The 17,256-nt window shown below is 36.0% G+C and overlaps 1 protein-coding gene across 7 annotated transcripts in view; it reads right to left on the bottom strand.

Annotated features, from left to right (window-relative positions):
- The window catches only part of LOC121868718 (laminin subunit beta-1-like), a 64,516-nt gene that overhangs the window by 7,149 nt on the left and 40,111 nt on the right, over positions 1 to 17,256 (bottom strand). For 5 of the 7 annotated variants that reach the window (XM_042369570.1, XM_042369564.1, XM_042369567.1 and 2 more), the window contains 11 exons: positions 16,453 to 16,677; positions 15,427 to 15,626; positions 14,730 to 14,765; positions 13,700 to 13,796; positions 12,491 to 12,682; positions 12,088 to 12,268; positions 10,077 to 10,261; positions 8,653 to 8,888; positions 7,230 to 7,601; positions 5,543 to 5,687; positions 331 to 491 (listed from right to left, as the gene is read on the bottom strand). In XM_042369570.1, the coding sequence (XP_042225504.1) occupies positions 331 to 491; positions 5,543 to 5,687; positions 7,230 to 7,601; positions 8,653 to 8,888; positions 10,077 to 10,261; positions 12,088 to 12,268; positions 12,491 to 12,682; positions 13,700 to 13,796; positions 14,730 to 14,765; positions 15,427 to 15,626; positions 16,453 to 16,677 (2,030 nt within the window). The remainder of the gene's footprint in view (positions 1 to 330; positions 492 to 5,542; positions 5,688 to 7,229; positions 7,602 to 8,652; positions 8,889 to 10,076; positions 10,262 to 12,087; positions 12,269 to 12,490; positions 12,683 to 13,699; positions 13,797 to 14,729; positions 14,766 to 15,426; positions 15,627 to 16,452; positions 16,678 to 17,256) is intronic. The other 2 variants (XM_042369565.1, XM_042369569.1) reach the window with 1 other exon arrangement.

Here is a 17,256-nt window from a genome sequence, read left to right as displayed (position 1 = left end):
CCTTGCAAACCAGACTGTTTTGCAGTACCTGACACATGTATCCCCAACCCGGGAGAAAACAACCAAATTCCAGTACTGGTGTTTCACAAGGTCACGTCCACCCACCCCATCTCATCTTGATATAGTGCGTCCCTTGTGAAACACCATATGGCGAGGACCTAACTATAAATGATGTCTCACTCAGCTGATCGCCAGAACAAAAAGAAGAAATACTGACTTACACCATGGAAGCAAAATGAAATTGAAGAATAAAAATGTGATAAGGAGATTCAGGTCATTCCTGAACCATGCCCTCAAGTTGGTTTTGAAAGCATGATATATTAAGTATACCTGTGTAAGATGGGTCTGAGTGATGTCTATGTCATTACTAGCTTTCATGACAGCCTCTTCTGCAGCATCTTGGGCAACACCGGCCTCATCCAGGGCTTCTACTACACGCTCGGCTACATTCAACGTTTCTTCAGCCTTCTTCTTGGCCTGGTCAGCTCGTTCTGTCAGAGAATACCACTTCCTTATCTGTACAAACTGTTCATTCCTCTAACATCTCTGTATGCAGGGGGGATCTTCCCTAATGAAGGTTAGATGGTTGGGTGAGAGAGGTCTATAGGAAGGGTGTATGAGAGGCAAGTAAAGCAAGCTTGTGGGAAAGGCTTGAAAGGATTTTGAGAGGCAAGGAGAGCTTGTGAAAGGTAAGGATCTCTTGTACAAGGCAGGAAATGAATGTGAAAGGCAGGACATGCTTAAAAAATCAAGAATGACTTGTGACTTTAACACACTAAAGGAAGACATGTACTTATTTGTTCATTACAGACATACTGTTCACTGTAGTGAACCCTCAAAGATTCGGACCCTGTAAATCCAGATTTCGGAAGATTTTGAAAATTTTTTGGGGGGGTTCTGGGCGAAGAAGCCTCCCTAAGAGGCATTACCCAAACAGGGTGAAGGCTAAACTTAGCAGAAAATAACTTGCATTGCTGGAACCCTTGCAAGATAGCAAATAATTTGAGTAAAAATATATACTCGTGTATAGTTCGAGTTTTTAAGACCAAATTTTTAGGCAAAAAATTGGGGGTCGTCCTATACATGCGTAATAGTCTTGTTAGGTTGAACCCGTGCATGATGGGAAGGGCGAGGAGCAACTTTTAGCTTCGGACATGGAAAATATTTACCATTTACTGCCAGTAAACAATGGAAACGTAAAATATGTACCAATTAGTAATGAAAAGTTGTGCAGTTCCTTCAGTAAATGAAGCTCACCAACTTACAATAGGCTAAATTACCTTACAACGTGCTTTCAGTATTCTATGTTGAAGTTCTTAGCACAGGCTAACTTATCATATCATATACAGTATCACAGTTCTCATTGATCTACAAAAAATACCGGTATTAAAAACCTTTTCGATATTTCACACTTAATATAATACCCGGTAATCTACTTCAACCTCCTATTGTTTACAATGACGCATAACGCATCACCAGCTGTATCAGCTAGACGGTACACGTGTTTTTCGAATCGTTTTCAGTTAAAAAACTGTTACATCACATGTATATTTTACCTAAACTGTGCCTGAATGAATATATTCTCGGAAATAAATAGTAGTTTTGCTGAAACGTGATGTATTTTAATGTAAAATAGGATAAAATACATGACAAAAACAAAAGATTTTACCTTACCTTCCGATGTTCAAGAGAAGTTACTCGGTTTTTTAATAGTATTTGGTTAAAATATTGTTATATTACAATGGTATTCTATTTATACTGTGCTTGATATAATGCATTCACGGAAATGTAATATTTTTGCTGAAATGACGTACGTATTACAGTGGAAAGTGGGATAAAATCGTGACGAAAACAATGACTTTCGCTTTCTTTCGTTCAAACGATGTTACTGTAATCGCTTTTCGAATGGTTTTCAGTTAAAAAACTGTTGTATACGATAATATTCTATCCTAATTGACTTGAATAAATACTACGATGCCATATTTCTGAATATTTTCATTAAAATCCATCAAAATCATTTTCCTTGTCATCGTCTGCAGCACCAAACAGCTTCTCCCAGTCCTCTCCTTGAACAGGGCTAGAGTGTACGTGTTTTACGAATCGTTTTCAGTTAAAAAACTATTACAGTAAAAGTCCAAAAATCCGGATGCCAGAAATCCGGACCACCCGAGAATCCGGACTTTTCAAAAACGATTTTTTTTTTTAGCGGGCATTTGTGTGCATGTGGGCATGCGTGAGCGCCACAGCTGCACAGCGACAACAAGCGACCACGTGGTCGCCACTTTAAAATGGGCAATCAAACTGTGACAACATACCGTATATACTCGTCTATGACTCCCCCTCGTTATCAGTCGACCCTGATTTTTTGACCAAGAAATCGTGAATTTATGATATTCCTCGTTTATAGTTCCACCCACGTTTTTGAGGGTAATGGAACAACAAAACCACTAAAAACACTCTACGTCCTATAAACAGAGGCTCGCCGTGCATGAAACACAAGTGCTGAAGGCAAATTGTTTACCATTTATTATTACGACACTTTACACTGAAACGCGGGTAGTTTCAACAAAAATATTGTATATTTCCATTCAAGTATTTATTCAAGTCAATTAGGAGGGAATATTATTGAAATACAACAGTTTTTAAACTAAACCATACGAAAAGCGATTACGGTAACATCTTTTGAACGAAAGAAAGCGAAAGTCATTGTTTTCGTCACGATTTGATCCCACTTTCCACTGTAATACGTATGTAATTTCAGGAAAAATATTACTTTTCCGTGAATGCATTATATCAAGCACAGTATGAATAGAATATCATTGTAATATATCAGAATTTTAACTGAAAACTATTAAAAAAACGAGTAACATCTCAAGAACATCGGAAGCTTAGGTAAAGTCTTTTGTTTTCGTCATGTATTTTATCCTATTTTACATTGAAATACGTCACGTTTCCACAAAACTACTATTTATCTCTGAGAATATATTCATTCAGGCGCAGTTTAGGTAAAATAGACGAGTGATGTAATAGTTTTTTAACTGAAAACGATTCGAAAAACACGTACCCTCTAGCCCTGTTCAAGGAAAGGACTGGGAGAAGCTGTTTTGTTCTCCAGACGATGACAAGGAAAATGATTTTGATGGATTTTAATGAAAATATTCAGAAATATGGTATCGTAGTATTTATTCAAGTCAATTAGGATAGAATATTATTGTAATACAACAGTTTTTGAACTGAAAACCATTCGAAAAGCGATTACGGTAACATCTTTTGAACGAAAGAAAGCGAAAGTCATTGTTTTCATCACGATTTTATCCCACTTTCCACTGTAATACGTATGTTCAGCAAAAATATTACATTTCCGTGAATGCATTATATCAAGCACAGTATGAATAGAGTACCATTGTAATATAACAATATTTTGAGTCCTACTCTTTCCATTTACAGAGTACTGTACAAGCCCATAATAATGGCTCCTAAAGTAGATAAACTTCGTTGTGTGAAGAGAAAGAAGAACACATTGAAATTGAGTGACAAACTTGAAATAATTAAGAAACTAGATCGTGGTGTGAGCAATACTGTTCTAATGGAAACATACGACATTGGAAAGTCTACAATTTATGATATATAAAAGGCAAAGAATAAAATTTAGAATTCACAGCTTTTTCATTAAAACTGCTCCTTTTGATAAATGAAGCATGCTATATTTGCAAATGAATAAACTATCAAAATGTACCTGTTCATTTCTTCTTTATTCTTCATTAAATTTGAATTTTAAAAGTACTGCCTGAGAATCCGGAAAATCCGAAAATCCGGACCGACCCAATCCCCAAGCAGTCCGGATTTTTGGACTTCTACTGTACATCACACGTATATTTTACCTAAACTGCGCCTGAATGAATATATTCTCGGAAATAAATAGTAGTTTTGCTGAAACGTGATGTATTTCAATGTAAAATAGGATAAAATACATGACGAAAACAAAAGACTTTACATAAGCTTCTGTTCTTGAGATGTTACTCGTTTTTTTAATAGTTTTCGGTTAAAATTGTTATATTACAATGATATTCTATTCATATTGTGCTTGATATAATGCATTCACGGAAATGTAATATTTTTGCTGAAATTACGTACGTATTACAGTGGAAAGTGGGATAAAATCGTGACGAAAACAATGACTCGCTTTCTTTCGTTCAAAAGATGTTACCGTAATCGCTTTTCGAATGGTTTAGTTAAAAAACTGTTGTATTACAATAATATTCCCTCCTAATTGACTTGAATGGAAATATACAATATTTTTGTTGAAACTACCCGCGTTTCAGTGTAAAGTGTCGTAATAATAAATGGTAAACAATTTGCCTTTGGCACTCGTGTTTCATGCACGGCGAGCCTCAGTTTATAGGATGTAGAGCGTTTTTAGTGAAGGTTTTGTTGTTCCATTACCCTCAAAAACGTGGGTCGAACTATAAACGAGGAATATCGTAAATTAACGATTTCTTGGTCAAAAAACCAGGGTCGACCTATAAACGAGGGGGGGTTATAGACGAGTATATATGGTAGTTTGCACAAGAGATAAAAATTTTAGTCTTTTAGTATAATACATTTGAGTACAAAGTGAGTACTGTACAGTCATATGTTAGTCAAAATTATGGCTTTTTCACAGGAAAAAGTCTTTATAACTAACCCCAGTGGTCAGGATAATATGCACTTTATTTTTTTTGTTTTTTATATAATTATTTATCGTTTTTATACATTTAGGATATTCGCTGGAAGATTTGGACAATCGGCTTTTTCGGATACGTGGTCCCCCCTCTTAGTCCAGATCTTTGAGGGTTCACCTTTCTTTTCTACCTGAAAGCAGTAAATTACATAGTCTAATAAAGGGCTTTGGTAAAAAATAAGCTGCCTGAGGAGGAGGGAGGGTATCAGAGGTGCCAAGCTATGGAATTGGTAGAAAAAAATCAGGTTCAGTGTTCCTTTTCAACTTAAGGCTCGTGGCTAGTCATCTACCAAAATTATAGCCAGACGAGCTCCTGATGTTAGGGGGTCATGCATCCTATCTGGGAAAATAATCCTCCTACAGAAGGAATGCTTGTGAAGGCCCACTGGTAAAGAACACTAACCTTAAAAAACCTCTGCACCACACCCTGCTTTCCTGGGCAAACACTGTCCAACCAATGCCCAAAGCCTCTTGTAACTTGGCCAATACATTATACAAAAAGTCCTCCCAACACTGTGTCAGTCAGTTTAAGTACTTGTAGTTGAAAGCCTTAAGAATCAACTAGAAAAATGCCTGGAGACTCCATGCCCTAAAGATAGCCCAAAGTTCAGGTTCCAAGAAAAGGGTCTTACATATAAACCTACAAAAACAAAGAAATTATTGGAACAAAACAAAGGAGTAAAAAAAAAGACTGAAAGATTACAAGACAGATGGTTTAAACTTCCTTTATACTAATTCTGTGCATTTTACTCTGATGTATCACATTTTATGTTAGAAATGAAAAAGAAAATTTAAATACAGGAATACAATGTATCACAGTACCTTTGAGTTCTACTGCAGAGGCTAAATCATTCCTGGTAGCATCAATAATGGCATCAATATTTGTAAGAGATTCGATGGTGAGTGTAATCCTTTCAGCTAAGTCAGTTATCTGCTCTGGTTTTAGGGAAATATCAAGACCCAGAACCTGTTATCAAAAGAAAAAAAATCAGGTACCCAAACTGGATGAAGCTCTTTTGATTACACTATATAAGTCTGCAAACAAAATGACTTAACGTCCCTCTCAACATTTCTACCTAAAGAATAATACCAGTACTAAACTTATATACAACTACAGTACAGTGTACTAAGTGCTGTACAGTATTCCCTATTGAAATAAAACAAGATACTGTAATGGATTTCCCTCTCCCTCACTCTTCATTTTTTTTTTACAAAAGGCATATCATCAAAATTTTCTCGTACCCTGCACAACCTGACAAAATAAATTTCTGTTAGCATTATTCATTAACTCTATACTGTATATTGTATTTATAAGTATGAACATGTTGTACGTCTACCAAGATGAGTGGTTACAAGGTATTTCGACATACAGTGGCTCTGATTGAAACATTCTATTACCGGTATGTCATGTAATACTTGTACACTCTTATGTCTGGTCATTTGTGCTATATGGCTACACAACAGCCAGCATTATGCTACTTTCTTACAAGTACAAGAGATCACTCTTGGATGACCATCAAACTTGGTAATACTCCTCTGCTAGCCTCCTGTTCAATGTTAACCAATAGACTCTAGTTTTCTACCAACGAGTTTGTCTCCCCTCCTGAAGAGAACATAGTAAGCACAAGAGAGCAAGGTACATTGCCTACTAGATCACTGTTGGGTCATTGAGTTAACTACTCAGTTTTTACTTCTACCAGACTTCCTTTGGACTACTCGACAGTACTGTACTAAACTTACTTACAACTACACCCCAACATTACCCAGAGAATTATGAAATTTATTTTAGCACAGGCATGGGCAACCTACGGCACAAACCAGGTCTTTGTGCAGCCCGCAAAGTGATTGAGAAATTCTATTTAATGTGGCCTGCAGTTCAGGTAAATGCAGCCAACTTATGGTGAGTAAAGCAATATTTATTTAAAGAATAATCTTCACACACAATTCGTTGCTGTTTCATCACCTAAGGGTAAGTAACTTCAAAACTGTAACATTTAAATTAGTATAAATAGTCAACAATATAAACATCTTAACTTGTGTCAGTCAAGTTTGGCACGGTCTATTTGATGGATTAGCTGCTATATGGCAGTGGGTCACTTAGGAATTAACAAAGGTTGGGTAAGTCCAAGTGGGGTCACGGGTAATGATCACACAGGGTATAACTAATTAAATACTTCTTAAATCGCACCTCAGACCCATAGTTGGCGAATAAGTAGGTTAGAAAATTTATTATTAAAATATTCCAAGTGTCATTACGACCACTTAAAACCCAGCGGTGAAATTTTACACAAGCTTCTTTTTGTCATTTGGTTTAGCTTCCCAGTAAGTAATTAGCAACTTGGGTGTTAGTCAATTAACATATTATATTCTGGGGTAACAGTTCTTTAGACGGGTCATACAGCTTTTAACTCTGTGTGTTGGCAGCATCTTCTCGAGCTCAAATAAATCCTTACCTAGACGGTGCGTTTACTATTATGATCATTATAAAATACAAACAATTAGTACCGACCTCTTCAGCTATTATCCTAATTTCCTTGGGTTTAGCTCCTGGTGTACTGAAGTATTCTTGGATTTCTTCAATGAGCCTAGAGATAGCAGCTTTATATGAGTCCGTCATATTGCGAGCCTCAAAGGTCATACTAAAGGCCATTTTGGCTAAGTCAAAGGCAATATCAGACTGACGCTTAGCACCCGAGACACCTCTCAACAGCTCATCTGCTGATGCTTCTTTCTTTTTTAGTGTTTCTTCTGCATCATCAGCAAACTTGAGTGCAGTTTCAGCAATGTTCACTAAACCATCGTTGCAGGAGAGTCCACCACACTTGCCACAACCTGCGCCCCCACAGTAGGTGTCACATGGATCACCACGCCGGTCACACACCTGCCAAGTATTTAAAACAGTTGTCAAATAATCAAGCTATGTCACTTTTTTTTTACAGGGAATAGCCCACCCAGGCACAGGTTATCGACCCACAACAGGGCCAAGGGAGAAAAAAAAATAAGAGTAAAAAGAAATTAAAAATAGAAGAGAAAGACTATATAAATCTACACCATGAAGATGCCAGAAAACCAGCTTTTTGAAGTGATACAGATTGTATGAGTATGGAAATGCAGAAGAAGGCAGAGCATTTCACAGTTTGGCTGTGTGAGGAAAGAAGGATGTACTATAACGGGTTATTCTAAAGTGAGCGGTATCCATACAGAAACGGTGGGGACAGCGGCCAAGACGAGTGTTACAAGCCCACGGCCTTGCCGGCGGTACACAGGTGCCAAATCCACTGAACATTGCCCGTTAAAGTACCTGTAAAACAGAGAGAGTGAAGCAACATTGCAGTGAAGAGAAAGGGAAGAGAGATTATCAACTAAAGGAGAAGAGTTAACAAGATGAAATGCCTTTGATTCCACCCTATCAAACAGTTGGACAGAAGAGCCACCCCAGATATGAGAGTAGTACTCCAAGTTAGGACGAATGAATCCCTTATAAACTTGAAGCAACTGCTCAGGAGTGAAGTAGCTACGGCATCTGTACAGCATTCCCAGCATTCGGGAGGTAGCTTTAGCAATGATATAGATGTGTGGCTTCCATGACGTTTTAGAGGAAATGGTGACGTCTAGCATATCCATTTTAGAATTTTGCAGAATGATTGCATCCTGAAATGTGAATGGTGTGAAATCTTCTATTTTGGAAAGTGAATTGGTAAATACGGTTTTATTACTATTGAATTTAACCATTTGGAGATGCTGCACAGATCCGCATTGATAAAAGAAATGATATCGGCTCTAGAAACAGATCTAGTTTGAGAATTAGGGGGAAGGGGAAACTGTGAAGTTAACTCACCAGCTATTAGGTAAATTATACTAAATTGTTCATTGTAAAATTTGAATTTCTCAATAAAAGTTTAGTATCTAAAATTCTACTTGTTTTCCTATACCTGCTCATTGAGATCAGGCATGCCATCGTCCATATCATCTAATAATTCACTAAGTGACGCCAAATTTGCTTCATTCTCATCCTGTGTACGGTTGAAGCGATCACCAGCATGGAGGAGGAGATTTTCAGTCCTTCGGCGGTTGCGTTCAGATTCAGACACAATAACCCGAGTAAATTCAACTCGTTCTTGTGCAGCACGTGACCTCTCCCCAGCATGTCGGGTCAAATTCAATGCTCCTATGCAAATGAAAAAAAAAAAAAATGCATTAGTATTATTTTTAAAATTTTCATATGAATGTCTTATCAACATCACAAGTACACAAACCCTCAAAAGTAAAATAATTAGGTGGTAAATATTATAAAATAAAAAGTACATATAGCTATACGTATTGGCATCTTTGCAAAATAAAACTCGGTAACAACAAGAAACTCCTTAGATTCTCAAGTCACACGCAGTTCAAAAGAAGTGATTCAAAATTACATCAACCTCCCTCGCTCTGATGGGTTTCATCCACAATGATTTGCAATATCATGGTTTATTTAAAAAAAAATTCCAATTCATTAATATATTTTGCAGTTACACTGATTGAACAGCTAAGGTCATGTTGTGGCAACGGCAAATATTAAAACATGCAACAAATCACTCATCGTGAGAAGCACGGTACATCACGGAAATGCAGATACTGTACTATTATAACACACATATGGTAGACCTACACTGACAATAATCCCCACATGATGCCTGTAGCATAAACCGGTTTCTCATTCATTGACACTCAATTACATATTGTTTTGTGTACAATTTTGTACATTCTATGTACTGTACTCAGATAATGGCACCTAAACATCCTGCCATTACTCCTCAATGAAATGCCCTTGCAAAAACTGGACATCGTATTTACACTTAAAATTTAAGTTAGAAAAGCTGAAATTTATTCATTAATCAGACATACAACTCTATTTCCCCTCCCAATATCATATATCTTCTAATTCCCCCATACAGAGACTGTCATTACTTGGTAGTAAATTTCATAAAACTAATGATTTTATATAATGTATATCATCATTCTTATCCGAGTGATGTAGGTCACATCTCTTCCTTCATGCTTTTTATCTATGCTATAATTAATATTTTCACTATTGTCTTATAAAGTTTTCCTCAAACAGGAGAAAAATATTACTTTACATACATTTTTTAAATCTGTATCATCTCAAAGTCATAATCAATGTACAGTTCTTCCAGATAATTCCTTATCCCAACCATCTTTCTCCATTTGTTCTTCACCATCACCTCCTATTGCCTATGAAAGTGGCATAAGACTGTTCTCATACATAAATGAACCCATATTATTCCAAATGTGGAAGAACAAGACTAAATCTTCTCATTTTATATCAAATTAGTTTATCAACCATAAGAAACTCTACCTTCAACATTGGCCTCCTGTAATTTAGTTGCCTCTTCCTTCTGATCACCAGCTTGATTCCGAAGTTCTTCTGCCTGTAGCCGAAGGTCAGCAAGAGCATTTGTAGCCAGGGAGATACGTTGTGTGGTGTTGTCCACTCCTTGTTCTAGCCCTTGGAGGTCAGCCGCAGCAGAAGACAGATTTGCACTAAAGAGATAAAAACTCGAGCATAGTGTTTTAGACTTCCAAAATTATCTAAAGCTCTTCACTTTATGACCTGTCACAAGAACAAAATTGTATCTAAGATAAAACAGTCTGGAGTTTGGCTATGATGTATCAAGGTCTTCATGATAAGTTGATAACTGTCATGATATATAATTTACTTCTGAAATCTAGAGAGATTAAATTCCAAGAAAATATTGAACAAGTATATTGTAGTCATGTTAGAGACTTGTCTTGTGTGACCATACCCTTACTTCAGCTCCACAATTTTTCAAAAATGGGAATGGTTTAAAATTTGGAAATAATTTCATATACAGTGATCCCTCGGTTAACGAACGCCTCGGTTAACGAAATTTCGGTTAACGAATTACCTTCCATAAGAATATTCAATTCGGTTAACAAAAAAAATTTGGTTAACGAATTCCTTACGAATTTTTCCCAACACGTTTTCGCCTGCTTTCGCCTGCTCACCAGCTGTAGTATTAGTCCGCCAATACAGTAATTGGTTTTAGGGCTTAAATTCGTTACCATTTAGGTAAATATCAAGAAGGTTGTACAGTATTCAATAACTTTCCAAGTCTTATATTAAATTTTTTAGTCATTTTAACAATTATTTAATATAATTGAAGCACTGTACAGGGAACTAGTTTTTAGCGCGCCAGACAGCCACTTGACTCACCCAGAATGGCGTCAGTTTGTGTCTCTGCTCAGTGGAGGAAGCATCTTGTTTGAGACTCTCTTGAACATAAACTATTTGTACTTTTTTACAGTACAATTATTGGTTATTCTGAAATTTATTTTACATATTGACAATATATAATGCAGTGCAGTGTTGATTTAAAGAATATAATCTTGAATTACACCAAGTGAACTTAAAATTTTATGGGTGAAATGGCAGCATGAAGCATGGGGTGACTTCTCTTCCACCCCACTGCCTTCTCTTCTCCCTTCTCCTCCATCCCCGCTTCTAATTCCCATCATCATCAACCAGGAGCCTTCTACATGCACACCTCAAAGTAAGTGTACTTTACTGCATTTATTTTTAGTTTGTATGTAATTTTCGGTGAGCCGGAACCAATTATCCAAAATCCCATTGAAACAATGGTTTCGGTTAATGAAATTTTCGGTTAACGAACAACCTTCTGGAACGAATTGTGTTCGTTAACTGAGGGACCACTGTACTGTATGTATATATATATATATATATATATATATATATATATATATATATATATATATATGTGTGTGGTTGGCAGTACAGTATGAGGTAACAACACAGATTTGTTTTATGATGTTATTACTACAGTATTTAGAATAGTTTCACTGGATTTGACTTTTGACGGTTTTTTTTCTTTTTAAATGCTAAACTTTTCTATTTAAATATTATATTCATTCCACTGACATCAGACCAAACTCTGGGATACTAAACACATTAGCATTCCCAACGTCAAAATATCTTGAGTCAGTGTTTTGCCAAGCTTCATGTAGCAGCCCTGTGAGCCATGATAACTAAAACATTACGTGTACTGTATCTGATTTTCAGCATATTTAAACACTCTCAATACAGTACAGTACATTATGGTGTTTATAGTTTGTCTTTATAAACTGACCAGATCCAGTACATTAAGCCCTAAGATACCTGTGTCAGCATTACAGCAGATCTGATGCTTCAAAACAAAAAAAAATAAAAAAATAAGTTTTTATGTACCCTTGGATTTTTTTTTTTATGTGAAACAAAACCTGGGACTTTTTTGGGGTAATTTTGGATCTTTGCAAATCAGGAACTAACTGCACTATATAGAATAAATTACCTGAGTTGTGCGATAACATCCTCCAGGGACACCAAACTGTCAGATGTCATGTTGGCTGATAGTAATATATCTCTCACATCATCAATCTTCTCTTCCATTGATTCAAACTCATGACTGTATGCACCTGTTGCTCCTGTTTGCTTGATTTCTCCAGCTGCATGAATCAGGGATTCTGTGCGTTCTGATCGAGATCATAAAATCTATTAGTGCAAAGAATAAAATCTACTATGAAAAAATAAGAGAGAACTAAGTGAGGATGATTCACAGACAGTGGAAGAACACATTAAACTTAATCTGTTGGGAAGAACCAAGAAAAGTATTTTTCAAAATGACTGATTTCATTTGTAAATAATGAATTTAATAGTAAAGTTTCTACCCAACACTATCATACAGTATTCATTACCTTTTAGCTCTTTGAGTATTAAATCCCAATTGTCGAAGCACTCTCCACAAGGCTGGCAGTATGGAGCCCTGCCAGTGAAACCTCGTGCACATTCATCACATTTGTTTCCACCAATACCTTCTCGACACTTGCATCGTCCAGTGTCATGGTCACACTGAAGAGTTTCCGAGCCTTCAAAGTTGCAATTACATGCTGTAAAAAAGAAAGGATTGTCGTTAGGCAGGTTTGGCAAAATCATTGGTTTAAAAAAATAAATATATTTTTTAATACTATTATGTTAGTTTTAAGTTTTAAGTTGTGTAGCCCTTTATATAACTTTTAATATGCATAAACATTATATTCAGGATGATTGACCATTTATACTCTTTTCCAACTCAAAAAATCACTGTAAAGGTTAAATATGAAAAACACAAACTTTGATCAGTCATCGACTCGTCTTACATGCTTAAAGGCAAAATCTAAGTACGTATATGATCATCTTAATGCACAGAAAAAATATTCTATGTTTACAGTTAAAGGTTTTTAAAAATTCGTTTAAGTACAGTTGGAGAGAGAGAGAGAGGCAATGGCAACTTGACTCCCCTGGACCTGTATAATACATGATATGAACACATTAGACTCAGAGGCTCAGAGCCCAACCATAAACAGAAGCAGTCACCTTGTAAATAAGCTAAATTACAGTACTGTACGCTGTATGTGCCACTTTTACAAGAAAGTGTGGAAATTCAAAAAGTGTTAGACAAAAAGCTGACCAGGGTTGTTAAGGTGATATGAACATAATGAGAGAATGGGAAGTAAAAATTGGGTAAAAGAAGTGAATAATCCAGAAGCAGGTAGCAGAAGGTAGAGGTGAAAACCATGTTGATAATTTAAGACCGTGGTGGAGAAAGTTCTAGAAATGAATATGGTGGACAGCAACTGATGAGCATTCTGACCTTTGATTCCTGCTACCCTACACTATAATAGAAGATCAACAAGATGTAAAAAAAATTAAATAAATAATAGAGAGAGAGAGAGTAAAGTGACAACCTGGAAACAGTGTTGGGTCAAAGGAGATTGATTATACCATAGGAGGAAGCAACAGTATACAGAACAGAGGATATATGTTCAGTACAGCTTGGAGGATCTTCATGGTCACCACTTCCTAGAGGAGCAAAGCATCATAGGTAAGAGAACTATGATGAAAAACTATGAAAAATACAAGCCTACCTAAGCATTCTATCCGGGGATTGCCATAGAAGTTGGTTTGGCATTGATTGCACTGGCGGCCACCGAACCCTGGGCGGCATTCACATATTCCATCAAACTGTTTAGGAGAAAAAAGTACAAAACAAATTAAAGAAAAAAATTCCATGTAAGGTAAAGTGGCCATATAATTTAAAGGACATTGTAACTTATAGATTTATTAAGGGAAAAATTATTATATAGATTTCCATAAACGACATCAAACACAAATGGATACAGTTAAACACGCAACAATAAAATTAATTTACAGATTAAGTTCTAAGTAAATTGTTAAGTGTACGTATTGTACTTCTAAATGTTGTTATTGTGAGTACACAGAATAGACTAAATATACGTTTTGTTAGAATAGAATTTAAGTGTGTGTACTGACACCTTCACTGTCGCCAAAACAGGTAACAAGCCACCACTGATAGAATGGTACGAGTATTGTCCCGAGTGATGTTCTCTGGGTGGACACATGACTCAACAAGTGGCACCCTTGCCAAATGATCCAAAACCAAGATGAACTTATCAACTGTGCCCTCAAACCACAAAAAAAGGCAGAGAAAATGATTATGTAAAAATAAAATGTGTCTAATATGTGATGTGTTATCTGTGTGGCAACCCTGCTGTAGTATTTACTGTTACTGAAAATATTGAGAGGAAAACAAACTAAGAAATGGTTGTTTTGGACAGAGTACAGGGAAGGAGGAGCCATGTGTATGAAGTTAATATAATAATCTTTGTGAATCTTATGCAAAAATATTTACAAAATGTGATAGTTGTAAACCTTGTGTAAAACATTTATTATTAATGCACACAAAATTAGAAGCCACACATCTACCTACTGAAAATTGGGATCGAGATGATAAAAGGTAATAAAATACACTAACAAATTAATAAACTAATGTCCATGTCATCACTCTGCAACATGTCGAGAATTAATTGTTCTTGCTAGTCACATTTATATCACTCCATTAATTAGTTTAACTTTCTACCTTTTACAACTACTTACAGAATTGCTATGGCCACCATAGCCTTGTCTATACTGCTGAAATGACAGATATATATATATTAAAGTATAAAACTACAATACAGTACACTGAACACCTTCACATTAAGATGTATGTACCAAAATGATGACTAACACTTTGTACAGTACTATAAATAAAAATGTGTCAACACAAAATATACCACAACTCATATTACATTAATATTATTCATTATCAAAAACATAAATGCTTCATTTATATATACTGTACTGATGAAACAATATGAAAAGTCTACAGCAAATATCTTTTGTGATGCTCCAGGATTGTTGTCAATTTTAAGGTGCGAGACAGCTGACAATGGAGAGGTTTTGGTAGAGTACTGAACAGTAATGCCTGCAACTCTAAATTATTATACCTATACAGTACTGTACACACAGTATATGAATAAAAATTCCAATATTTTGAATACTGTATAAAGAATAATAATTACTCTGAAGTTAATACAGTATTAGTTTATGTTAATCATCATCAACATTTTACAGCCATTTGTTTCACTTGCGCAAGTTAACAGTAATACCTGATGGCAGCTGTTGGTACAAAACAGAAGTAAATTTTCTCTTGACAATAACAATACAATCTTCGTGATCAGTAATGTCAGTGATCATTTAGACCAAGAATATATGGTTTAATACTTAAAACTAACAGTGCTGCTACACTCACCTCGTTGCACTGATCGGAATAAGAACCAACAGGATCACAGGCACAAGCCTCACAACCCATGCCTGAAGCAATCTTCCAGTGGTTAGGGGCACAGTGATCACACTCCAGTCCTAACACATTAGGAAGACAAGGACACTGCCCTGTCTCATGGTCACATACTCCAATAGTCTGATTAGAACCCAGAATATTGCATACACATTCTGAAACACAATTCACAAGTTTTTCAATTCAATTCTTGGTATAGTTGTTTAATATATCACACATTATATAGCAGGTGTTAATACATTCAACATGTAAGTGGGCCCAATAAGCCTGATGGCCCAGTATGGATACAACAGATTGTTTGTACAGTTGTTTTTGGTGCACAAGAAGGAAGTGTGGCTAGCATAGCGACCATCTTCACTTCCCCAACAGTAGAGTTAGGTACCCATTCACAGATGGATGAACTGGAGGTGCCCTGTGTATGAATCAGTGACCCTCAAGACATGAGACACGTGCTGTACCCACTCGGCATCGGCACCCTTATTTAGCATAATGTCGTAATCAACTCTTCCAATACCTGAATCATCAGCTCCCTTGATATTTACACTACAAACTACTATACTCACAACAAACATACGTGTCTAGTATTTAATCCTCCTTCCACTTATTTTGAGACAGATCTATGTAAATGAGAGATAAACATTTCTTTAAAACAAGCCAACTCCAACAGTAATAGGTCTGTACTAGTGGGAATTTCAAGAGGTGAGCAGACCAGTTGAGCTTAACTATAGCAACATAACAAAAGATGTCTCCTTCCAGTCATACACTAATGTAAAGATAATAGTACAGTACATAGAATTTTTTTTAATGTTTATCACTTAATTATGAAACATCTTAATTATGCATAAAATACCTTATGAAAAAAAAAAACTCCTCCGAAACAACAAGATGCAGAAAGAGAATACATCTACAGTACTAGCAATCTTCTTGAGAAAACTCTGACAGAATCACAAATACATCAAATTAAAAGCACCAGATTCTAACCTCTGCATTGTTGGTGGAGAGCATCGCCATAAAAACCAGGCTGACAGCGTTCACAGTAGAAACCAAAGGAGTTGAAGAGACATTGCTGACACTCCCCAGTATGTTTATCACAATTACCAGGGCGAGAGATATCAATGTTGTTGTTACAATTACACGACTGACAACTACCGCCAGAGATCTCAGGGTTACCAAAGTAGTTATCTGCACATACATCACAACGGGCTCCTGAAATTGAGAAGTTTCTTCATCATTCAAGGAAAATTATAACTGGATCGAACCGAGTAATGGCAAAATGTGAAGCAACTTAAGATTATCTCGTGTAAGTAAACATGGTAACAATAATACACCTTTTGTTAGTGAAATGAACAGGAGCAACATAATATAAAACTGAATAAAACACAAAATATTCTTTCCTGGAAACAGAAATCTCTGCCAGTGTGTATATGAGAAAGAAAAATACAGGACTTAGAATTTTTTTTTAATATCAATGCAAACTGACAAAAAGCCTACAATTAAGAAAGATGCTGAGACTGCAGACAAAAGAATATGGTGGAGATGGATTCAAAAAGTCAAACCCTGACCACTGGAAATGACAAAAGGAAGAAGAATTATGACAAACAAAGATAGTATCATAATTTAGAGAAGTGTTGAATTTGACACTACTGGTTGGATGGTAACATGATCCGAGTAATGGAAATGGACTCGATACAATTTTTCAGCATTTAAATGATTGTGTTAGTGTTCCAGAATCCTTTATGACTGTTTTAATCTCGAGAATGCACAGAGTCATCATGAAATTTACTT

The sequence above is a fragment of the Homarus americanus genome, unplaced genomic scaffold (genome assembly GCF_018991925.1).
Source record: "Homarus americanus isolate GMGI-L3 unplaced genomic scaffold, GMGI_Hamer_2.0 scaffold30535, whole genome shotgun sequence".
Lineage (NCBI taxonomy): Eukaryota > Metazoa > Arthropoda > Malacostraca > Decapoda > Nephropidae > Homarus > Homarus americanus.
The sequence above is the reverse complement of the archived record's forward strand: the minus strand, read 5'-3'. Positions and strand labels throughout refer to the sequence as shown.